Genomic DNA, 25,714 nt, shown 5'->3' with positions numbered 1-25,714 from the left:
GTGTTCGTCCCCATCTCTGGTTTGGGACAGCACAGCACCTATCCCTACCTCTGAGGCATCTGTCTGTACCACAAATTCTTTTGAAAAATCTGGTGTTATCAACACCGGTTGTGAACACAAAGCCACTTTTAACGCTTGGAACGCCTTTTCTGCATCAGGGTTCCATTTCACCACATTTGACTGCTTCCCTTTGGTAAGGTCTGACAACGGCACCGCTGTGGTCGCAAAATTAGGAATAAACCGTCTATAGTACCCAGTAATTCCCAAAAAAGCCCTTACCTGTTTTTTATTCACTGGACGAGGCCAGTTTTGAATAGCATCAACTTTATTCAATTGGGGCCTAATCAGACCTCTGCCTATGGTGAAGCCCAAGTATTTGACCTCCTCCATTGCGAGGCAGCACTTCTTTGGGTTAGCAGTTAACCCTGCCTCTCTGATTGAGTCCAGTACTGCTTGTACTTTAACCAAATGGGACCCCCAGTCTGTACTGTGAATTACCACATCATCCAAATAGGCAGCTGCATATTTTCTATGGGGCCTCAAAATTTTATCCATCGCCCGTTGAAAGGTTGCTGGAGCCCCATGCAACCCAAAGGGTAACATCTTATACTGGTACAGCCCCTCCGGAACCGAAAAGGCTGTTTTTTCTTTGGCGCTATCACATAAAGGTATTTGCCAGTAACCTTTGGTCAGGTCCAATGTGGTGAGAAACCTGGCTGTTCCCAGCCTTTCTACAAGCTCATCCACACGGGGCATGGGGTATGCGTCAAACTTGGACACCTCATTTAACTTACGAAAGTCATTACAGAAGCGTATGCTACCGTCGGGCTTCGGGATGAGCACTATGGGACTGGACCACTCACTGTTAGACTCCTCTATGACTCCCAGTTCTAACATGGTTTTAACTTCCTTAGAAATAGCTTCTCGCTGAGCTTCAGGAATCCTATATGGCTTTAAATGAACCCTGACCCCTGGTTCTGTGACAATGTCATGTTTTATTATGGTCGTTCGGCCAGGCAGCTCTGAAAATACCTCCCTATTTTGGATGAGAAATTCTTTAACCTGATTGTTCTGATCAGCTGATAATGTCTCTGACACCTTCACTGCGGGAAGCAACCGGGGTGAAGACACCGAAGGGCAAGGCTCCGCTGACAGAGACAACCTATCTTTCCAGGGTTTGATTAAGTTAACATGGTAGATCTGTTCGGGTTTTCTCTTTCCCGGCTGGTATACTTTGTAATTAACCTCATTCACTTTTTCCCTAATCTCAAATGGACCCTGCCATTTAGCTAGGAATTTGCTTTCCACAGTGGGTACCAAAACAAGAACTCTATCGCCAGGAGCAAATTCCCGTATCTTGGCACTCCGGTTATAGACCCTCTGTTGAGCACTTTGGGCCTGTTCCATGTGCTCTCTGACAACAGGTACCACGGCTGCAATCCTATCCTGCATTTGTGTTACATGCTCAATAACGCTTCTATAAGGAGTGGGCTGTCCTTCCCACGTCTCTTTGGCAATATCCAACAGCCCTCTGGGGTGTCTACCATACAACAAATCAAATGGAGAAAACCCCGTAGAGGACTGAGGAACTTCTCTGATGGCCATTAACAAGTAGGGCAACAAACAATCCCAGTTTTTCCCATCTCTCTCAACAACCTTTTTTAACATACTTTTTAATGTTTTATTAAACCTTTCCACCAACCCGTCAGTTTGGGGATGGTAGATGGACGTCCTGAGGTGAGTGACCTTAAATAACTTGCACAACTCTTTCATGATCCTTGACATAAATGGAGTACCTTGGTCAGTCAAAATTTCTTTTGGTATTCCCACTCTACTAAATACCTGCACCAGCTCCCTAGCTATCGCCTTGGTTGTGATAGTGCGTAAAGGGACAGCCTCAGGATATCGAGTGGCATAGTCCATAATTACCAGGATATACTGATGGCCCCGAGCAGACTTTAACAAGGGCCCCACGAGATCCATGGCTATTCTGTCAAACGGGACCTCTATAATAGGCATGGGAACTAGTGGGCTCCTGAAATGGGGTCTAGGGGCATGATACTGGCATTCAGGACAGGAAGAACAATATTCAGACACTTCTTTATAAACCCCTGGCCAAAAGAACCTTTGTAAAACTCTTTCAGTGTTTTTTTCTGCCCCTAAATGTCCTGCGGTAACGTGACTATGAGCTAAATCTAGTACCGTTCTCCGATAAGGCTGGGGAACTACCAGCTGTTCCACCACATCCTCACCCCTTTTGACAATGTGGTACAAGAGCTCATTACAGATGGCCATGTGGGGATACGTAACCCTGTCACCTGGTACCACAGGTTCCCCATTAACAATCTTAACATTCTCTCTAGCCTTTATTAAGGTAGGATCCTTTAACTGTTCAGACGCAAACAGATCCTTCTTTACCTCCAGGTCAGGCACGCTTTCAGTTCTAACTACTATGTCTCTGTTCCCGGCAAGAGGGTCCTCACTGGACTCCCCATCTGTCACTTCCCCAGCCAAACTAGCAAAAGGCAAAGGGCCAGAAAGTTCCGAAGACCCACGTACATCCATAAAATCACCGGTATTATCAACTGGCTTTTTACTTCACACATCTGTTGATAACCGTGATTCCCACAGTTTCCAAAAATGAGGAAAATCCCTCCCTATTATGGCCTCATGCACCAAGGTAGGGACCAGTCCCACTTTAACCATTGCTGACCCACAACAAGTTTCTATATTCACCTCAGCAGTGGCATAATGTTGGGTATCCCCATGTATGCAAGTTACCCCAATAGGTATTTGCTGGACCTTTAAGGGGTTCACTAACCCAGCTTTCACGAGGGTAACTAAACTTCCTGAATCTAGCAAGGCCTCTACCCGGTTACCCTCTAAGAACACATCACACATTTGTTTTTCCAGCTCAGGTGAAGGTACCACAGTACAGGCTAACCTAGCAAAGAAAGACATTCTGCGACATTCAAAGGCAGCATCACAATGCATGGGTTCTTGCGTGACTGGGCAATTGGCAATAACATGACCTGGCATACCACACCTAAAACATTTAACCACACGATTATCAACCCGTTTGGGCAGCATAGACCGTTCTAGCCCCATTGGCCTGTCTCCAGGGCCAGTGTTTACAGTCTCTCCAGCCTTGCGTTCTCTTAACCGCCCAGCAACGTTTTCCCACGGAACAGTCTTACCAGTCTTTACTGAAGGGCGCTGTCGAGGATCTATGGGTTGCTGGGTGGTCATCAGTAGTTCCTCTGCTACCAAATACCTCTCTACCATGTCCACTAATTGGTCAGCAGTACCCGGGTTTCCATGGCTCACCCACTTGCGCAGGACCATGGGCAAAGATCTCAAGTAGCGGTCCATGACGATTCTTTCCACCATCTGGGGACCAGTTAATGTCTCTGGCTGTAGCCATTTTTTTGTTAGCTGAATAAGGTCGTGCATCTGGGAGCGCGGAGGCTTCTCCATGGCGTACAGCCAACGGTGCACCCGTTGTGCTCGTACTGACAGCGTGACTCCCAGGCGGGTCAGGATCTCAGTCTTTAGTTTATCATAGTCCCGAGCCTCAGCAGGGCTTAAATCAAAGTAAGCTTTTTGGGGCTCACCTGACAGGAAAGGTGCCAGCAGACTGGCCCACTGTGCTTTCGGCCAGTTCTCACGCTCGGCAGTCCTTTCAAACGTGGTCAGATAGGCCTCCACATCATCAGCCTCTGTCATTTTCTGCAGGAAGTGACTGGCCCGTATAGAACTAGAGCTGGTTGGAGCACTGACGGCCACATCTCCAACCCGAGCTGCAAGTCTCTGCACCACTTCTGCTAAGGCCTCTCTATCCTGACGCTGTTGCCTGTAAAGTTCATCAACAACTGCCTGCTGTTGTCTCTTATTTTCCTCCATTGCCACCTGCTGCTGTCTGTTGGCCTCCTGCTGTAGTCTCCAATTTTCCTCCATTGCCACCTGCTGTTGTCTCCTATTTTCTTCCATTGCCACCTGCTGCTGTCGGTTGGCCTCCTGCTGAGCCGCTGTAGCTTGCAGCAAGGCTTTAAGCAGATCCTCCATGTCGACAGATTTTTCAGGCGGCTTTGTAGCTGCTTTCACCCAGGACATATATCAAACCCTCAGGGGTGAGTCTCAGTAACTTCACACTGGGCTGTATCTGCATAAACCACCGTTTTCTGCAGGCCTCACAAAGCTGCTGCTTTCACTTATGCGCAGAACGGGGTTGCTCGCATTCTCCACCAAGTTGTAACACTGTAGGGGTGCAAGGCGCCTTTTCCTGGGGAATATGGCCGCACGCAGCAGCTGAGGAACAACACAAGTCCAGTTTCTGGTACAACTGACCCCGGCCAGTTTTATTGAAACAGAAAATAAAACAAACCCCAAAATAAAAATACCTTGCCTGTCCGGCACTAACTAAACATAAGTTATTCCTAACTGTCACTAAACAAAACACAGAGTTCTTCAGTACATACTGTATAGCTTACTTGCATCAGAAAGCGTGTCTCTCACACACAGATCCTGCAGCCTTCCCAGGCAGTCTGCCCATACTAATCAGGTTAGAAGCACTATAACACTCTTACACAGCTGAAACCCTGATTAGCCCTCTGTGAGGCCAAAGACCCGAACTGGGCCCAATGTCTAGAACTCGCCTTATCTCTCTCTCAGAGCCTTTACCCAGCTTTTACAGCAAACTGAAAAGGTTCAGACAAAACAAAAAGCATTTTTCCTAGAAGTTAACATTTTCTAAAACATGTAAGACAAGAACCTGGGACAAATATACCTGCCCTCAAACACTATCCCAGTGTTCTTGTCACAATATATAAATTGTTAAATATCTGAATGCATAAGGAATATAATTTATTTCACTTAATACAATACTAGGTGGCTCATCGCGCCCTAAGGGCGCTCTTCACACCGTCGCAAGGGGCTACGCCGCCTTAAGCATAGCACGGGCTTTTGGCGTGCAATATGTTGAATATATGGAGTATTACCTCCAAACCTAATTATTTTGTCATTGGTTACATATTGTGGAGACAAAGGGCTTGCGACTGTGTGAACAGCGTACGCAGGGTACGATGAATCACTTAGTAGGTTCTGTGGTTGGGGGAGTGGTGGGTGCAGGGGAGACACGGATGGTGGAGGGGGGCCAGGCGTGTTGCGGGTGGGGGAGGGGCGGTTGCAAAGGAGCTTCGGGTGGTAGAGGGGCAGGTGGGGGGGGCAGGGGACTGGAGATGGAGGAGGGTGTCTGTAGATGCTGCAGGTGAAGGGGGGGCGGATGGGGCCGGAGATGTTGTGGATGGGAGAGTGTGGGGTGAGGGACCGAGCCAGATGGGGGAGGGTGTCCTGGGGTGCGTCGAGTGGGGAAAAGAGTCCTGAGCAAAATTGTTGGGGGGGGGGGAAGGGGGTAGGGGTGGTGCCGCGGGTGGTGTAGGGTTGGTTGAGGGGGTGCGGCGGGTGGGTGAGGGCCGGGTGTGGCGGGTGGGTGAGGGCCGGGTGCGGGAGTTGCGTGGTTGGGGGAAGGGCGGATGCGGCGGTGGGGTAGGGTGCGGTGGTGCTGTGGTTGGTGGAGGTGTGGGATTGCGTGAGGTGCATCCAGCTGGGGCTCCGCAGAGATAACAGTATAAGGGACATAGGCACAGTATAGGTGACAGGCGGTTGGTGGAGGGGCGGGTGCGGGGGTGCCGCCAGTGGGGTAGGGGGTCCGGAGCTGGTGCGGGTGGGGGAGAGGTGGGTGCGGGGATGACACGGAGGGAGGTGGGGTTGCGGAGGTGTAGCAGGTGGTGGATGCGGGTTAGCGGTTGGGGGCGCGTAGTGGCGGGGGTGCCACGGGTGTGGGAGGGGCGAGTGGCGTGGGTGGGCCGGATGCAGGGGTGCAGAGGATGGGGGAGGGGTGGGTAAGGGGGGGGCTGCGAGTGGGGGAGGGCCGGTAGCGGGGGTGGTGCGGATGGGGGTATGGGGGTGGTGCGGATAGGAAATGGGTGGGTGCGGGGGTGCTGCGCTTGGGGGAAAGCGGGTGTGGGGGTGCTAAGGACAGCTGCCGTGTATCGGTACCTCCATTGCTGCTGCTCTGTGTGTACATTTTTGCTATAAAAGGGGGAAACTGGGGGAACGTTGGCCTGCGTGCCCTCCCCCATCCACACACACACATTGTACAGGGGCACACTGACATATGCACACACACTATACAGGGGGAGCTGGCAGCCATGAAGAGGCACATACCTTCTGTTATAGTGCTGCTCCAGCTCCCCCCTCGTCAGCACATCCTACACGGTCTGTCTCCAGCCTCCCCATTACCTGGCGTCGCGGGAGGGCTGGGAGGCAGGAGGACGCACAGCTGTGCTGTGCTCAGTGTGTGTCCAGAGCAGGGAGGGCGACTTTGGAGTCTAACCCGTAGGAGCGGCCGGCGGCCATCGGACACACAGCAGCAGCAGGCAGGCCGGGAGAGGGAAGGAGGCAGGCGGCTGTTGCCGGCTCCCGGCACCACACGTCGCTGATCACCCGCTCATGTGGTGGAGTGGTGTGAAACAGACGGGTGAGGCGGACGGGTCTGTGCAGGGGGTTCGGGTCGGAATTGTTTGTTGGGGGGTAATTGGAGGCGGGGTGATGGCAGATGTGGTGTGTGTCACGTCAGCCCTTCCCCTGTACAGCACTGCTGGGACGTCACACCATCCTCCTATATAATTGGCCAGTGCTGTGACTCCGCCCAGCGTTAGAGGCCCAGGCACAGAGTCTGGGCTATTATATAGGAGATAGTCACATATTTCATAGGTACAGCATGCAGCCATTCCTGTCATATACTGTAACATACCTTATCATATAACATACCTTAACTCTTAATCCATTTTGCTAGATAAGTGAACTAATGTCTGTATAAAGGTCACCTATCAGATACATGTACCTTTAAACATAGTTTGGAAATCAGCAGACTCATCGTGTGTAATAGAATTGGAATTAACACCAAATAAGGCTAACTAGCCTCTAGCTGGTACCTTGTCCTAATATGAGCATAACATTGTACTCCAGATGCATGAAATCATCTAGGAGTATGATAAGAATTGGGTGTAACCGAATATTATAAAAACCAGTGTATCGCCAGGTTTTCGTTGTTGAAGTATTTGACCCGGGCTGAGAGGATGTGGTCTCTCAACCTGTATACGGGCGTGGTCTTTTTATTAAGTAATCAATTGCTTTTCTAAGTCTGACTTCAATTCAGTCTTTTACTTAACAACAACAACAACAACAACAACAAGATGGTTAAATTAGGATTAGACTATATATATATATATATATATACACACACACACACACACACACACACACACACACACACACACACACACACACACGTAACAAACTGATACATTGTATCTTTCAAATCTAGTGGTGTGCATTAAAGTGTTTTCTTTTATCAAAATGCTCCTTTTATTGTATTATGTCCCATTTAATAACAGCTGCTATACGAACATTTTGCATTTAAACAAGTATCCTTTACCGCATCCCTGGCAACATTAACTAGAATCCTTTAAACAGCACCCAGATTCTATTTGATCATTAAAAGAAAACCCATTTGGCTTTAATATTTATCTTGCTGCTGCTCCAGCATCCATCATTGCCAACCAGCACAATACTGCTCTTAAATGTTCAATGCTTTTCTTTTATCTCCAACAGCCAATCTACATAAATTAATTCCATCCTGCTGGTAAAGATACGTAGAGAAAAGAGAAATCGGCATTCCCATGAATCACAACACTGGATATTTTCTGGCTTCGATCCCAACAACAGTCCTACAGTAAAAACCTCTTTAGTTTTTCTTTTGGTGGTCAAAACTTCTAAAAATGATGTTGATAACGACCACTAGCCAGTGGTCGTAATTGATATAACCTATTTTTATAACATAAAACTATCAAACACAATAGAAAAGAAAATTTTCATGTTAGGTGGATGCGGACCAAAAACAATGAACCATAGTGTGTGTGTGTGTTAGAGAATATAGACTATAAGATCCACTGGAGCAGGTCATACTTGCCTACCCTCCCGAAGCTGTGGGAGGCTCCCAATTTTTGGGGTAGTCATCCTGTAGCCCCGGAAGAGTAGGCAACTCTCCCGCATCTCCACTCCCCTGTGAAGCGGACAGAATGGTCTAAAAATTACCAGTACCCGTGGGAAGGGGACAGGGCTAAATGGTTGGAATAAGCCATTCAGCTTTGCCCCTAACTGTGGACAAGCAAATCATTGGCGTTTTCCTGAGTTGGTGGCAGGCCTTAAGCTTCACCACTAGCCATAGTAGGTAAGTATGAACAGGTATTAATGTGAATTATTAAAAATTCTCTATAAAGCGCTACAGAGTAGGTTTGTGCTATATAAATAAATAATACAAAAATAAAATAGTGTTCTCATTTGCAAATGCAAGATCATTTTTTTTTCCATTTAAAGTACATAACACCACTTTTGTAAAGGAGACCACCTGTAGCTATATTCACTATATTATTTTACTGTTATTTTATCTTACCACTAGAGCGGTTAAAAAATAATAATTTACAGTGAAAACATAAAACAAATACAATTACCTATGAATCAGAGTAACTTTAAATTGTAATTAAAACGTATATAGAAACATAAGATAACACTACTTACCCTCCTTTGATATAATCAAGAAATGAAACCTCTGTTTCCACTAGAAAAGAAAGCAAAGTAACCTACAAGCAAAGTAAAAAATAGTTAGAGATCAACAATATATTATACTAACACTAAGGGGTATATGTAATTGCGGTCGAATTGCCGCAAATGTCGAAAAACGGGGCATTTTCGACACAAAAAAAAAAATCGACAATGCAATACAGTACTTTTCGAGAAAAAAAACGCCCGTTTCAGATTCGACTTTTTGAAATTCGACAGTTGTCAAATTCAACATGTCTGCAATGGTAAAAATGCGGCTTTTCGACAAAAGTATATTCAATTGAAGAATGTCGATTCGACAACAGTGCTTTTCGACAGTCATTTTGTCAATTTCAGTCCGCCTCATTTTGGTGGCGGAATCTAATAAAATTTTTAAAAAACATGTTTTTTTGTGTTTTTTTTTTGTTGCTAATAGCATATCTATTTATATTAGAAGGGATTATCTACTTGGTTTGTCTATTAGGAGCCACAAGTATTATTTATATATTTTTTTAAATATTTTTATTTTTTTTACTGACTAAAATAATATGAAGAGATCAGAGCATGTTTTTCGGTGGGAATAGGTTAAAAATCTTGAAAAAAAATGCGTGGGGTCCCCCCTCCTAAGCATAACCAGCCTCGGGCTCTTTGAGCCGGTCCTGGTTGTAAAATTATGGGGGAAAAATTGACAGGGGATCCCCCGTAGTTTTACAACCAGCACCGGGCTCTGCGTCTGGTCCTGGTGCAAAAAATACGGGTGACAAAAAGCGTAGGGGTCCCCCGTATTTTTCACACCAGCACCGGGCTCCACTAGCTGGAGAGATAATGCCACAGCCGGGGGGACACTTTTATACTGGTCCCTGCGGCCGTGGCATTAAATCCCCAACTAGTCACCCCTGGCCGGGGTCCCCCCCTCCAGCCACCCAAGGGCCAGGGATGAAGCCCGAGGCTGTCCCCCCCATCCAAGGGTTGCGGATGGGGGGCTGTTAGCCTTGTCAAATAAAAGAATATTGTTTTTTTGTAGCAGAACTACAAGTCCCAGCAAGCCTCCCCCGCAAGCTGGTACTTGGAGAACCACAAGTACCAGCATGCGGGGGGGAAACGGGCCCACTGGTACCTGTAGTTCTACTGCAAAAAAAATACCCAAATAAAAACAGTACACAGACACCGTGAAAGTAAAACTTTATTACATACATGCATACCGACACACACATACTTACCTATGTTGACATGAGGCTCGGTCCACTTCTCCGAGTAGAATCCATAGGGTACCTGAAAATAAAATTATACTCACAAAAATCCTGTGTAGCATCTGTCCTCTTCTCTTTATAATCCACGTACTTGGCAAAAAAACAAACCGCATTACCCAGACCACGCACTGAAAGGGGTCCCATGTTTACACATGGGACCCCTTTCCCCGTATGCCGGGACCCCCCGTGACTCCTGTCACAGAGGGTCCCTTCAGCCAATCAGGGAGCGCAATGTCGTGGCACTCTCCTGATTGGCTGTGCGCGTCTGAGCTGTTAGACGGCACATCGCACAGCCGCTCCATTATCTTCAATGGTGGGAACTTTGCGGTCAGCGGTGAGGTTACTCGCGGTCAGCGGCTCACTGTCGAATTAGTTTTGTATTGAATATGTCGAATTCGGGTACCGGCGGGAGGGTATGTGACTGTCGAATTTAAAAGTGGTCGAATTCCAGCCTCAATTGCATATACCCCTAAATCTCCTCACCTTTTCCGTCACATTATCCATAGACATTACCTGCTGTGACTCACACTGATGCACTGCCTATATTATTGGTATTACAAATCTGCACTCATTGTATGCTATACTAGTATGTAAATGATGCACTGGTAAAATCAGACGTCATTTTTAAACTTAATGTCTAATTCTATTAAAGTCTTGCCTGTGAGTTAGGATCTAAAATTAATTGCATGGCTCTATTCAACTTGTTCACTTTGCGTTCTGAACATCTTGTATTTCTTTGTTCTTCTGATTAATGCAAATTAGTTTCACTTGTAACTTTGCTGTACTGTACATTCTTTTTATGTAGATAATATCCATGAAGAATTCTTAGAAACCCATAAGCTGAGCGACTCATTAATGCAATGATTACCCTGCTATTACGTGTGTAGCTACAACAAAGGCACATAAGCCATGTTTCAAATGGGTTGCATGAAACAGTTTAAAAAGGCCCAAGAAACTGCATCAAAATTCAGCTCAACGTCCCAAGCTGTAGCAAGCACCAAAACATGGGCACAGTATCAATTTGGGTGAATTTTGGGTGTGCTAACATTTTTGATCTCTAAATTATATGGTCATGCTCTTCAAACCTGCCACATTGCTCACTTCCCTAGGGACTACTAGTAGTAGTAGTTTGAGGAGTTGAAGGTCTATAATTGATGTTTAGTACAGCACAGATCAGTGATAAGCAACAGGCATCATTATGGCCACCTGCTATATGACCTGTTGGGCCCAGCTCTTATTATTTGCATTAAGCTTCATCAAGTTATAAAGCACAGAAGAGGACTAAGCTTGATCTTATTTTTAATGAAGTAGGCTTATTTTAATGAAATAGGCTATAATTACACGATGCAGACACGGCTGTGTCACCTCCCTGCATTGCATACTGTACCTCATTTTTATTTATTATTTATTAACAGTTTCTTATATAGCGCAGCATATGCCGTTGCGCTTTACAATTAGAACAACAGTAATAGAACAAAACTGGGCAAAACCAGACAGACTTAGAGGTAGGAAGGCCCTGCTCGCAAGCTTACAATCTATAGGGAAATAGGCATTGATACACAAGGATAGATGCAACCTATTGCATAATGATCCACAAGATTGCTAGGTTCTTTATGGGTTGTATGATATGATCAACCAGCAATGTTGGCCAAGTGTCAGGAGGGTGTGAGAGTAAAGAAAGACAAGGTGGGTCTGGATCATCAGAGATCTCTAATGTGTGAAAAAGGCTGCAGCTCACTATGATGAGGCCACACCTGCAGTAGACACGGCCATGCCACCCTAATGGACAGTTTTTCCCAAGAACATGACAAATTCTGTGCCGCATGTTGTGGAGGTGCCTGTCTGCATTGTGTGAAGCAGTGGAACACTTATAGTAAGGGCTTTTCTCACTTGCATGAGAGCAGACATTCTTTATAATGGGACACATTGAAAATAACAACAGGCTCAGAGATGGAAACATGCAGTATTGTATTGTGCCTGTTCCAGTCTTACACTGGGAAGCTGGTGAAAATCTCATCTCCCAGCCTGTAATATTTATGTTACAATAAAATGCCTGCTGATTTGTTATTACATATAGAGGTCTCATTATTTGATTAAATCAGTGGTTTCCAAACTTTTTTGAATCACGGCGCCCTAGAATATCAGAATTTTTTTCACGGCACCCCTAGGCCAAAAATTTCTTATTGAGAAATGTAGAAAGAAATATTACATTAAGTAGATCGCGTTTATATGTCATCCTTAGGGTCAGTTGTGTGGTGAGGGACAAGATTTGCTTCTGTTTGGCCACATATTTTATGATTGACAGCCACCAGCACTGGTTTTGCCTATTATATTGACCATGAATAATTTGAATTGATCCTGGACCACAAACCCAGGGCACCCCTGCAAGTGTCTCGAGGCACCCCAGGGAGCCACGGCACACAGTTTGGGAACCTCTGGATTAAATGTAGTTTTAATTTACCAAGATTAATGACAATTGGGGAAATTCAGAGTTGTACACAATGCAGTAGCAGCATTGATGGTTGTTGCATCCGCTACTGAGAATGTATGCTAATGCCTTAGAAGGCTTCTTTTGCAAACAGATGCCTCCTGCTGGCTTCTGTAATTGCTGCTGTGTCATGGATGCAGCATCGGATCATTCATGGAATCTTTGACCATCTGAGCAACCCTTAGGTTATGCAGGATGGCCTGTGTTTTCATGTCGCCAAAAACTCTGTCAGAAGATGCAGTCTCTGGCCTCAGTACAACTACAAAGCGGTGCAGACATGCCCCTGTGTTGTATGTCAGTCACTGCTGCCCCCCCCCCCCCCCAAATGGTCACAGCATGTCAGTCATGGAGGCACTGTGAGTGATCTTGCGAAAGGAGACATGCACATGTGCAGTACTGATCCTGCTGACCCTGTGCATGGGCAGATCTCTCACCACAAACATTGGACCTGAATCTCCTGTGCCCTAGTTTCCAGAGATGCTCCCCTTAATTAGAACATGTTAATGCAAAGCTATACAGTGGGGATTGAAAGTTTGGGCACCCCAGGCAAAAAGAAGCCAAGGAAAGATGGAAAAATCTCCAAAAGGCATCAAATTACAGATTAGACATTCTTATAACATATAAAAAAAATGTATTTTATTTCCATCATTTACACTATCAAAATAACAGAAAACAAAAAATGGCGTCTGCAAAAGTTTGGGCACCCTGCAGAGTTAATACCTTGTACTGCCCGCTTTGGACAGCTGAGACCTGGCAGTGTCATGGATTGTTCTCAATCATCGTCTGGAAAGACCAGGTGATGTCAATCTCAAAGGTTTTAAAAGCCCAGACTCATCTGACCTTGCTCCAACAATCAGCACCATGGGTTCCTCTAAGCAGTTGTGTAGAACACTGAAACTGAGAATAGTTGACGCTCACAAAGCAGGAGAAGGCTATAAGAAGATAGCAAAGCATTATCAGATGCCCATAGCATCTGTTCGGAATGTAATTAAGAAATGGCAGTCATCAGGAACAGTGGAAGTTAAAGCAAGATCTGGAAGACCAAGAAAAATATCAGACAGAACAGCTCGCAGGATTGTGAGAAAAGCAAGTCAAAATCCACGTTTGACTGCACGATCCCTCCAGGAAGATCTGACAGACACTGGAGTTGTGGTACACTATTCCACTATAAAGAGATACTTGTACAAATATGGTTTTCATGGAAGAGTCATCAGAAGAAAACCCCTTCTACGTCCTCACCACAAAAATCAGCGTTTGAAGTTTGCAAATGAACATATAGACAAGCCTGATGCATTTTGGAATAAAGTTCTGTGGACCGATGAGGTTAAAATAGAACTTTTTGGCCGGAATGAGCAAAGGTACGTTTGGAGAAGGAAGGGCACAGAATTTAATGAAAATAACCTCTGTCCAACTGTTAAGCATGGGGGTGGATCAATCATGCTTTGGGGTTGTATCGCAGCCAGTGGCACAGGGAACAATTCACGAGTAGAAGGAAAAATTGATTCAATAAGATTCCAGCAAATTTTGGACGCTAACTTGATGCCATCTGTGAAAAAGCAGAAGGTAAAGAGAGGGTGGCTTCTACAAATGGATAATGAACCTAAACACACCTCAAAATCCACGGTGGATTACATCAAGAGGCATAAACTGAAGGTTTTGCCATGGCCTTCACAATCTCCTGACCTCAACATAATTGAAAATCTATGGATAGACCTTAAAAGAGCAGTGCGTCACATACAGCCCAGGAATCTCAAAGAACTGGAAGACTTTTGTAAGGAAGAATGGGCGAAGATACCTCAAACAAGAATTGAAAGACTCTTGGCTGGCTACAAAAAGCGTTTACAAGCTGTGATACTTGCCAAAGGGGGCAGTACAAGGTATTAACTCTGCAGGGTGACCAAACTTTTGCAGACGCCATTTTTTGTTTTCTGTTCTTTTGAAAGTGTAAATGATGGAAATAAAATCAAACTTTTTTTGACATGTTATAAGAATGTCTAATCTGTAATATGATGCCTTTTGGAGATTTTTCCATCTTTCCTTGGCTTCTTTTTGCACATTAAAATGAATTTTTGCCTGGGGTGCCCAAACTTTCAATCCCCACTGTATATAATTCAACATAATTATTAACAACAGGGAAGTCTGCCACAATACAAGGGTAACAATCTGTTTTAGTCCTTTCTCTATATATTAACTTAAATGGAGCAGCCAAGAATTTATTTAAAGTGGGACTGCAACCAGAAGTTGAAGAAACAAAAAACCTATATAAAAGCCTGAAGTGGAGGCGACCTATACATACATACATACATATGCCAACAGAGATATCAGCTCTAAAATTTAAACTTTCTCTTACAAGTGACAGTGCTAAAAGCAAAACTAACTTTTACACATAATAACGATGATGATAACAAATGGACAGTAACCACAGTAATAATTGCATCAATTGCTAATTGTAAAGAAGCCGCACTGGAAGTAACAGGACAGTTTATTTGCTTAGTGAATGATGCTCTCACCTACTGTATAACACCACACACTGATCACTGAACACTGTATACATTATGAATATGCAAGTGAAAGTGTTACTTACAGTTCCAGAATTCACATATTTTTTCTTTTTTCCTTTTTTCTTGGCATTTATTACCTACAAAGATAAATCAAGCATTTAAAATAGATTCTAAAGTATATATTTACAAAAAAAAGATTAAATCTTAATTACTGTACAATTATCAAAACAAAATATACTGCTTTAAGTATATAACTATGCATATTATCATTATTATGACTTCTGTGACATAACACAGTATTGCTGTTGTATTAATTTGTCATATTCAAGAAGGCAACATTTTCAGTCTTTTCAAGGAAATTTCTGCTATAATTGCTTTCATCCTACTGTATTTCTATACTGCATTATTAAAAGGGGATAATTACTTATTAAAATATACAAATTACACATTGAACCTGTTAATAAAAAGCTGAATGTGCATAAAAAAAGAACACAAATGTAAATGCATTATTTCAATAATATACACTATTAGAATACAGCAAATGCTAGCAGCACAGGGACATCTCACACCCACAAACACTCAATTATTGTAATTTACAAAACATCAAAAGTTTGATCCAGCAGCGTAAATCATTTTGCAACATACAAGGTTCTTTTTGAGAAAATGCACCAAATCGTATGTGAAGTACATAGAATTAATGTAACAAACTGGTGTTATTTGTGGGGATTCATATTTTCATCTGGGGTATTCCTAATTGCTGGCTTGGCATATATGGGAACCTCGTAAGAATATCAGGAGAATGTTTTGCTCTTTTGCTTTGCCATCTACAAGCCTATACTCGCCAATCTGTAGCAGCACTGCCATGGCTGGAAGAGTCACCGACATTTCCGTGATCAGAGTGAGTGACAATACTGTAGCTATCCATTCATAACCAATCTAACAGGAGTTATACCTCAGAACTGTCCAGACATAAGAAACGTTTGGTTCTCTGGTGAAAGCAGGCACCCTGGGGCAAGGGACTCCAGGCAATCTAGCCGTAGGTAAATTTGACCACCCACGTTTCCAGACAAATGCAGCATCACCACACTAGTTCCATGGGAATCCCATGCTTGGCTCCAATTTGAACCTCTCTATAGTCTTTTCTGTGATGTGCAGTTTTAAACTGACCGGCACAACATGGCCGACTGCCATGTTGCCAGAAAGACCAAAACTAGTGGGAGCATCTTCTTGAGGTGCCACCAGTCAAGCTGGGGACCAAGTGTCCACCAGTGAGAAAAGAGGTTAACGGGATAAGTATAGGGGACCCGTCTGGTGATATTTAAGAACAGTGTAACAGTGAATCTGAAAACACAAATGACAATAGACAAAACTACATTCCCTAATTACTAAGTACTAGTGAGAGGGAATGCTATGTGGGCTTAACCTTTCTTCTTATGAAGCATTGTACCCTGCTCTTTGCACACACATTTTACGCCCACATACAAAAACATGATTTCATTTTCAAGGATAAGATATTTAACTGGGACTTACACTAGAATGTCATGCTTGGTAAGGGGCTGCAGAGCTTTTCACCCTCTTGAAAGGGACTTGTTTCTTCCCTGCCTACAAAGATGGAGGTAACGTGCCTCTACCTAAACTTTTAATATTAGGCCTTTTGAACTTTATGGGGTTTATTCAATAGATGTCGGATCCTTTCCGACGGAAAGGATCCGACATCTCAGTATTCAATGAGCGGCCAAATCCAACAGGACTTTTTTTAAAGTCGGATTGACATTGTCGGAAACGGAACTAAAACCTGTCGAATATTGCCGCGTTTCTGACAAAACAGGTGGATCCGCGGCTTAAGCCGTGGATCGACGTGCTTTCAAGATGGAATTACCGACTTGTCAGAAAAACGGAGGCAGCATTGAATAGGTCGGAACACCTTCCAACCTAAAAAAGTCAGAAACTGACATCTTTCTGACAATACGGCAGTTTCCGACTGCTATTGAATACCCCCTATACAGGAAAACCCATTTGTACCAGTGTAAACAAAAAAAACAAAAGTAACATAGTGACACGTTACACAATCCTCATGTGCTTTTATTCCCCACATTCATCACGAGACATAAACAAATAGTAATTTAAGAAAAAAGTTGACATTAAGCAAGGGGCAGAAAGAAAGTTACAGCTATACTTTGATGACACAGTTCCACTTTTTCCACCACATATATTCCCAGCCAGACCTGCAATTCTATAAAAGAACATTTTTTTTTTTTAATTGGTAGCAGATGCAAACACTGGAATGATGGGCAGGCAATGCTGTATATACAAAGCTAAAAAAGTACATTTGTTAACAGAGATATCCAGTTCAATGCCCATAAGACTGACTCTTAAGGGGGATACTCAAGGAGCGATCGCTGCTTAAAATCTAAGCAATCTGACTAGATTGCTTAGATTTTAAGCATGATCGCTCCGTGTGTATGCCCCACAGCGATAGCGATGCACAGCCCCGCGCATCGCTATCGCTGGTGCTAGATTGGGTCGCTCATTTCACCCGCTGGGTGAAATGAGTGCCCCTCCCGCCTCCCCCCGCACGCTCAGCACACATCGCGCTGTGCTGAGCGGCGGGAGAGCTGTGTGCTGAGCGGTTAGCTCAGCACACATCTCTCCCGCCTCGGCCCGTGAGTATTGGGCTTTAGTGTCAGGACAGGAAGTAACCTGCATCCCCTGAATATCCTCTACTAACACCATCAGCCATATTTTTCTTCATATAGTTAAAGCGGAAACACAGTGATATGTTACTAGACACTTCCTACTGCAATCAATGATTGCCTGCAGAGTAATGGGATGCATACATGTCAGGGGTGGGGAAAAAACAACACTTTTTTTTGTTTTGTTTTTTAAACCAATTTTTTTTTGCATACCTGTTTTAAGTAACAAAAAATTTAATCATGTACGTATTAGAAACCTTGATCAACCATGTTTTAATGTTTTCTAACATTAATAATGTTATTAGACTTTGAATTGATTTATTTTACATATTTCAATAAAACCAAATGTTTACTGCTTATTATTCCTTATATTTGAATAGATGTAGATAGACTAAACATATTAATACGTACAATGCATCCGGAAAGTATTCACAGCGTTTCACTTTTCCCACATTTTGTTATGTTACAGCCTTATTCCAAAATGGAATACATTTATTTTCCCCCTTAAAATTCTACACACAATACCCCATAATGACAGTGTGAAAAAAGTTGTTTTGAGATTTTTCAAAATTTATTAAAAATAAAAAACTAAGAAATCACATGTACATAAGTATTCACAGTCTTTGCTCAATACTTTGTTGATGCACCTTTGGCAGCAATTACAGCCTCAAGTCTTTTTGAATATGATCTCACAAGCTTGGTACACCTATCTTTGGACAGTTTCGCCCATTCCTCTTTGCAGCACCTCTCAAGCTCCATCAGGTTGGATGGGAAGCATCGGTGCACAGCCATTTTCAGATCTCTCCAGAGATGTTCAATCAGATTCAAGTCTGGGCTCTGGCTGGGCCACTCAAATACATTCACAGAGTTGTCCTGAAACCACTCCTTTGATATCTTGGCTGTGTGCTTAGGGTCGTTGTCCTGCGGAAAGATGAACTGTAGCCCATGTCTGATGTCAAGAGTGCTCTGGAGCAGTTTTTTATCCAGGATGTCTCTGTGCATTGCTGCATTCATCCTTCCCTCAATCCTGACTAGTCTCCCGGTTCCTGCCGCTTAAAAAAAAAACCACAGCATGATGCTGCCACCACCATGGTTCACTATAGGGATGATATTGGCCTGGTGATGAGCGATGCCTGGTTTCCTCCAAATATGATGCCTGGCATTGACACCAAATAGTTCAATCTTTGTCTCATCAGACCAGAGAATTTTGTTTCACATGATCTGAGAGTCCTTCAGGTGCATTTTGGCAAACTCCAGATGGGCTGCCATGTGCCTTTTACTAAGGAGTGGCTTCTGTTTGGCCACTCTACCAAACAGGCCTGATTAGTGGATTGCTGCAGAGATGGTTGTCCTTCTGGATCAGGGGTGTCAAACTCAAATTCATCGGGGGCCGCATCAGCAGTTTGGTCCCCATCAAAGGGCCGGTTGTATCTGTAGGTCTATCCAAAATTTACCGCTCCACCTGCCTTATATGTGCCCAGCCATCTGCCCCCTTTTAAAGTGCCCAGCCATGTGCCCCCTTTTATAGTGCCCAGCCATGTGCCCCCTTTTATAGTGCCCAGCCATGTGCCCCCTTTTATAGTGCCCAGCCATGTGCCCCCTTTTATAGTGCCCAGCCATGTGCCCCCTTTTATAGTGCCCAGCCATGTGCCCCCTTTTATAGTGCCCAGCCATGTGCCCCCTTTTATAGTGCCCAGCCATGTGCCCCCTTTTATAGTGCACAGGTCCCCATTTTACACATTGCGGCAGGCACAGGTCCCCATTTTACACATTGTGGCAGGTACAGGTCCCCATTTTACACATTGTGGCAGGCACAGGTCCCCATTTTACACATTGTGGCAGGCACAGGTCCCCATTTTACACATTGTGGCAGGCACAGGTCCCCATTTTACACATAGCGGCAGGCACAGGTCCCCATTTTACACATAGCGGCAGGTACAGGTCCCCATTTTACACATTGTGGCAGGCACAGGTCCCCATTTTACACATTGCGGCAGGCACAGGTCCCCATTTTACACATTGCGGCAGGCACAGGTCCCCATTTTACACATTGCGGCAGGCACAGGTCCCCATTTTACACATTGTGGCAGGCACAGGTCCCCATTTTACACATTGTGGCAGGCACAGGTCCCCATTTTACACATAGCGGCAGGTACAGGTCCCCATTTTACACATTGTGGCAGGCACAGGTCCCCATTTTACACATTGCGGCAGGCACAGATCCCCATTTTACACATAGCGGCAGGTACAGGTCCCCATTTTACACATTGTGGCAGGCACAGGTCCCCATTTTACACATAGCGAGAGAAAGAGAGGAAGGGAGAGGGGCTGACTTACATTTGAAGCGGTTCTCGCCGCTCTTCAGCCGCCTCTCCCTCCTCGTCTGCGCGGCTCCCTTCTCCCTCCTCCGACGGGGTTTCGTTGAATGACGCGTTTGCGCCGTGACGTCACGACGCAATCGCGTCATTCCGCGAAACCCCGCCCCCCCCCCCCCCCGAGCTGGGCACTCGGGAGAAGGGGGTTTCATGGCGGCGGCACCGCGGGCCATCAGACGAGGTCTGGCGGGCCGGATTTGGCCCGCGGGCCTTGTCTTTGACACCCCTGTTCTGGATGTTCTCCTATCTCCACAAAGGAATGCTGTAGCTCTTGGTCACCTCCATATCTAGGGCCCTTCTCCCCCAATCGCTCAGTTTAGACGACCGGCCAGCTCTAGGAAGAGTCCTCGTGGTACCGAACTTCTTCCATTTATGGATGATGGAGGCCACTGTGCTCATTGGGACCTTCAAAGCTGCAGATATTTTTTTGTACCCTTCCCCAGATTTGTGCCACGAGACAATCCTGTCTCGGAGGTCTACAGACAATTCCTTTGACTTCATGCTTGGTTTGTGCTCAGACATGCACTGTCAAGTGTGGGGCCTTATATAGACAGGTGTGTGCCTTTCCAAATCACGTCCAATCAACTGAATTTACAACAGGTGGACTCCAATTAAGCTGTAGGAACATCTCAAGGATGATCAGTGGAAACAGGATGCACCTGAGCTCAATTTTGAGATTCATGGCAAAGGCTGTGAATAATTATGTACATGTGATTTCTCAGTTTTTTTATTTTTAATAAATTAGCAAAAATCTCAAAAAAACTTGTTTCACATTGTTATGGAGTATTGTGTGTAGAATTTTGAGGGAAAAGATGAATTTATTAAATTTTGGAATAAGGCTGTAACATAACAAAATGTGGAAAAAGTGAAGCGCTGTGAATACTTTCCAGATGCAATGTACAAAGTACACTCATAGATAGATGCAATTGAAAATAACAACAAGTTAATGTGAAGCATTAGTCTTGCTCATTATAATTAAATATATCTGAATAGTAATACTAAATTGAAAAAAGCACTTTTTAGGGAAACACAGACACACACACACACACACACACACACACACACACACACACACACACACGAGTTAAGCATAAGCACTGGGCATGTTACTGGCATTAAACAATTTAAATAAAAACACTTTTTTTAGTATAATAGACTTTTTTTAATAAGTCACGGAGCCATGCCTGTACTAACAGCATAATGAAAAAAATGGAGTAAACCAAGGTGGTTTAAACCAGTCAGCCTTGATAGATGTACAAGGGTGGAGAAGAATGAGCCTAAAGAAGAGGTGAGTAGCTTATTTGTGTTTTTTCTAGTTCTTATGCAGTCATTATGATAGGAATGTTCCTGTGCAAATACCTGGAGTACTACAGTATATTGCCCTAGCATCAGAGAAGAATTCTGAAAGTGACATGGCTACAGTACCCCTCTGATAAAATTTAAGGGTAATTGAAGATGGTTACACAATAAACTATTATTCAGCAATCATATAAGAAGAGAAAACATAATAAACATACAAGGAGAATATACAATGCAATAGTAACATATTATGTATGTGTATATATATATATATATATATATATATATATATAAAAACTATATTCACTGTACAGATTGCTTATAACTCACCTCATAAACATTGAACTGCGACTGTCCTCTAGACAACTCTCTGTAACTCGTTGAGAATTCACCAATGTAATCATGGCTGTGGAAGATAAAGCAAATGCTCCGTTAGTATGAAACCTTTATTGCATAGAAACAGGCAACCGAGTACATATGTGTCCACCTACATTTAGCCTCCCTGCAAGTTAAATTGCCCTTCTAGTCACGCCATGTCGTGGCATGGCTTGTAGCAATGAGCATCTTTTCATGCAACGTTTTAGATTAAAAAGTGCAAAATGATGTGAATAGAAAGCACAAGCAGCTTTTGCTGATTAAAATGATATGTGACATGTATATATTCTGTGAGCAACTGCGGCTGTATCTGTATACAAAATGTTACTCTACAGTGTTTTCCTAGAAAACTTATGCGAAGACGACGCATTTTCTGCAAAAAAAAAAAGGCACCAGACGCTAACAGAGTTGCACGGGACCTGTCAGCTCACTCACACCAGGCATCTCCCGCTGCTTGTTGTATTGAGCAAAGATGTAGGAGGATAGATCTGTAACTAGAGCTATAGTTACATAGAATAGTTGTACAAAAAATAAATAAATCTGGAAATGGACTGTGAGGTGAATGCACAGTGACGATATACTGTGCAAACAAGAAAAATTCCTTAGGGGTCTAGTCATGAAGCAGTGAAAACTGTGGAGAAGTGAGCCTGTGGAGAAGAACCAATCAGCACTGAAGTAACATTTATAATTTGCATACTATAAAATCATACAGAGCAGCTGATTGGTTGCCATGGGCAACTTCTCCACTGGCTCACTTCTCCACTCTTTTCACTGCTTCATGAATAGACCCCTTAGTATGCACAAGCAATTTAAACTAAAATACAAATGATTTTGATACCGAGAAACAAATTACTCTACACCTTTGGCATAAGCAGGGGCATTACTGTAGGCTAAGCAGTCTACTATGAGGCCAATACTTTAATATGGCTTCATAACAAATTTATCCAAGCATTTATATGATTTAAGTTAATATGCTTTGGGTTCTATTAATCATGTCCATTTTTACTGTATAAAGGGACATTCCCTATTCATCAATTGAATGAAAGATGCCATGGCCATTATCCAGTATTGCCAGCAGTGGGTCATAATGCAATAGCTTCCCCATGCAAAGCACCTGGAAGCTCAAGAGAAGGTTCAAGGTACAGTGTGTGCATGAGTGACCTGGCAATGCTAGGTCAGTGACTGGAGGCACTATTTATGCTTGATATATATATATATATATATATATATCGCCATTGATATTGCCACACATATATATATATATATGCAGCAATATCAATGGCGATAGTGAGCCATGGATTCTGTGTGGGGCTGGAGGGATCCGCTCACACGGGGAAGAATGAGGAGGTATGACCATACCTAAGAGCTGCTGATTACAGACAATACTACAGGAGGGACAGTGGCAGGTAAGTGTGGCTTCTTGCCCTGCTTGTACAACCCAGGTGGGGTTGTGGAAGCCAGTAAGGCTGCCTATAGAGACAGTCCATGTGGCATCATAGCAGCCAAAGAGCCCAGTGAGCAAGAAGGTCAATGCAGTCAAGGAGACCAGTGTCCAAATCTATGTCCAAATCTACAGGAGGCAGAGAGGCTACTAAACCCAGAAGTTGTGGCCGGAATTGCAAGACGCAGGCAAGAGTGAGTTAAAATCCTTTCCACACAGCAAGGAATAACTCTAAAATGCATATTTTTCTAAAATCTAGCTTTGGAACATTAAATCTAATTTTAAAGTTGAATTGTAACTTGAATTGCAGCACACATGCGTTGCTATGTAAACCAATGCTCTTTTGCAGAAATATCTGCAGTCTTGGGAACCTGGGATGCACAGGACCACAAAAGCAAAGCCAAAGCACTGTGCTTTTTCATGCACTTGTAAGACTTACTTGATGTTAAACTGCTGTGGTGTTAAGGATGAGTCTGGCATGTCTTATAGGCCCTACACACTCTGCAATTTTTCCGATTTGGACAAGGTTCATTTTCAACGATAAACGACCATCTTACAAATTGGCTTGCCATGCAAACAAAGGAAAACCAATGATGAACGACCGCGGGGACGCGCATCGTTCATCGTTGGTGCCTACACACTAAACGACATGAATGATATATTATTTACGTATGAGTGATATCATTCATACCGCCCGTGTATGTCGCCAAGTGAGTAGGGCCCATTAAACATGTTAATCTGATGTGCAGTGATGTCAGTTAGGAGGCTTGCCCTTCACTACTGGAAAAAAGTGCTGGGGATGAGAAGGTATCTGAAAGTGCACTCTCTCAGCTATCCTGGAACAGTCTTGAGGAAACACTCATCTGTAAAACGAAGGTGTCCTCTTTTAAACAATGTGCCCCGTTAAAAGTAATTTTTTGTCTATTAATGTGATCACGAGACAATAACAAACTATCACCGTCAGGTATGGGGAAAGATCTCCCTCATTTTGATGTACAGTACAGTAATGCCTTGTCTACTTTTAAAAATACCATGCGTTGTTGGGCTACAAAATAAGTCATAAAGAGAAATCAGTATAATTTTCAGACGTAGATTTTATTCTGAAAAATTATTTATATAATTTTGTGTTTTGCCAATGTGTACTAATGCTGATACATTAGCCACAAAGTGTTTCTTGGTGATTGGGGGGGGGGGAAGGAAATCACAGTTTTCTTGCAATTTGAATTAAAAAAAAGCTTGTTTATAAATATTTCAGTAAATATAAATTGCGGTGTCAGAAAAAGTGAGTAAACTATTAGTATTTTCTGAAAATGTGAAGTCTTCTGATGGAAAAGAGGTCTAATTTGTGTAGGTACAACGAAGGAAAATAAATGGATATTGATAATGGAATATGAAAAGCCCAAATAAGCTAAACACAGGGTGAGATAAGCTCCAGCAGTGATCAGGTTAATATTTCCTTGGAACAAAAATCTATAGCTGTGTCCTCATACACCTAGCCTTAATATGCCATGCAGCTTGCAATGATGTGAAATTTTGGCAACGGGTTACTCATGGTATGCGTTTGAGGACAAAAACAAATTAGTTACACATTTTGTTGCCAGTCGGCAGCGTGGTTATAAAAATCACTTTAATACAGCAACAAATGCTAAGGCAACACTTCCCCAAAAACTGGGTCATCAGACACTACTTTCAGATACTGTATCTTGGCCACCTAATTACCAGACCTCACGCCATGCAACTTTTGCTTGTGAGGTTTTATGTATGAACCAGGTATATTGGCAGGCATATCATCATAACAGTCAAATCTGAAAGACAGCATAAGGTGTCATGAGCTTGTTATTACACCTGACCTGTTACATTCCTCAATAGATAATTATGTTTCTCAAATGGGAACTGTTAATGACCACAATGGAGGACATACCAAATAACTGTGCATTATTCAAGTAAACTTTATTGCCACATCGACACCTGGTAACAAAATGTATAATTTATCTTTCTCAATAGGTGTCTAGTGCACTCGCTAAAGTACCCAAGCTTACATATAGTCCATGCTTCTTAAAAATGGAGTAGTTCCATATGATATGTCTATCTTGAAACTTATGGTGCCCATACACTTGTGAGATGTCTGGTACAATCCTACGATTTTGACCGCATCTGTGTGATAAATCACAGGATTGTATGCACATCTTATGTACCATGCGACGCGATGCGCGGGCACACCGGTCGAATCTCGCATCTCAAGATCTTATGTGCTGCACTTAATATTTATTGCATTGCATGTGCGATTGCATGCTGCTTTTACCATATCCGATTTATCGCACTGCGATGTGCGATCTGTGAGGTATGTAGCTCACTTCCTGGATACTCCCCTCCCATCGCATTTGATCACCCAATTTCTGGTTGCAAGGGGCATGTGATAAATGGCATGATTTTTTGTGCATTGAATACATCAAAAAAGCACTTTCGATGCAATTTATCACAAGGTGATCTTCAAGGGAAATCGGGCCCGGTATCGCATCGCATGCAATCGCACAAGTGTATGGCCAGCATTAAACATTCATCAAAGTGCATAGGTTCTCAAAGGCGGTCCTCAAGGCACCCCAATGGTCTAGGTTTTAGGTATATCCATGG

General features: G+C 43.6%; 1 protein-coding gene across 1 annotated transcript in view; it reads right to left on the bottom strand.

The window, feature by feature from the left end:
• Positions 1-25,714, bottom strand: part of CPNE8 (copine 8) — a 684,333-nt gene that overhangs the window by 166,364 nt on the left and 492,255 nt on the right. The window contains exons 11-13 of the mRNA XM_063927097.1: positions 21,598-21,673; positions 14,984-15,037; positions 8,641-8,702 (exon numbers count right to left, since the gene is read on the bottom strand). Coding sequence (XP_063783167.1) covers positions 8,641-8,702; positions 14,984-15,037; positions 21,598-21,673 — 192 coding nt within the window. The remainder of the gene's footprint in view (positions 1-8,640; positions 8,703-14,983; positions 15,038-21,597; positions 21,674-25,714) is intronic.

This window comes from Pseudophryne corroboree, chromosome 6 (assembly GCF_028390025.1).
Source record: "Pseudophryne corroboree isolate aPseCor3 chromosome 6, aPseCor3.hap2, whole genome shotgun sequence".
Classification (NCBI taxonomy): domain Eukaryota; kingdom Metazoa; phylum Chordata; class Amphibia; order Anura; family Myobatrachidae; genus Pseudophryne; species Pseudophryne corroboree.
This window is presented reverse-complemented; position numbering and strand designations above follow the sequence as displayed.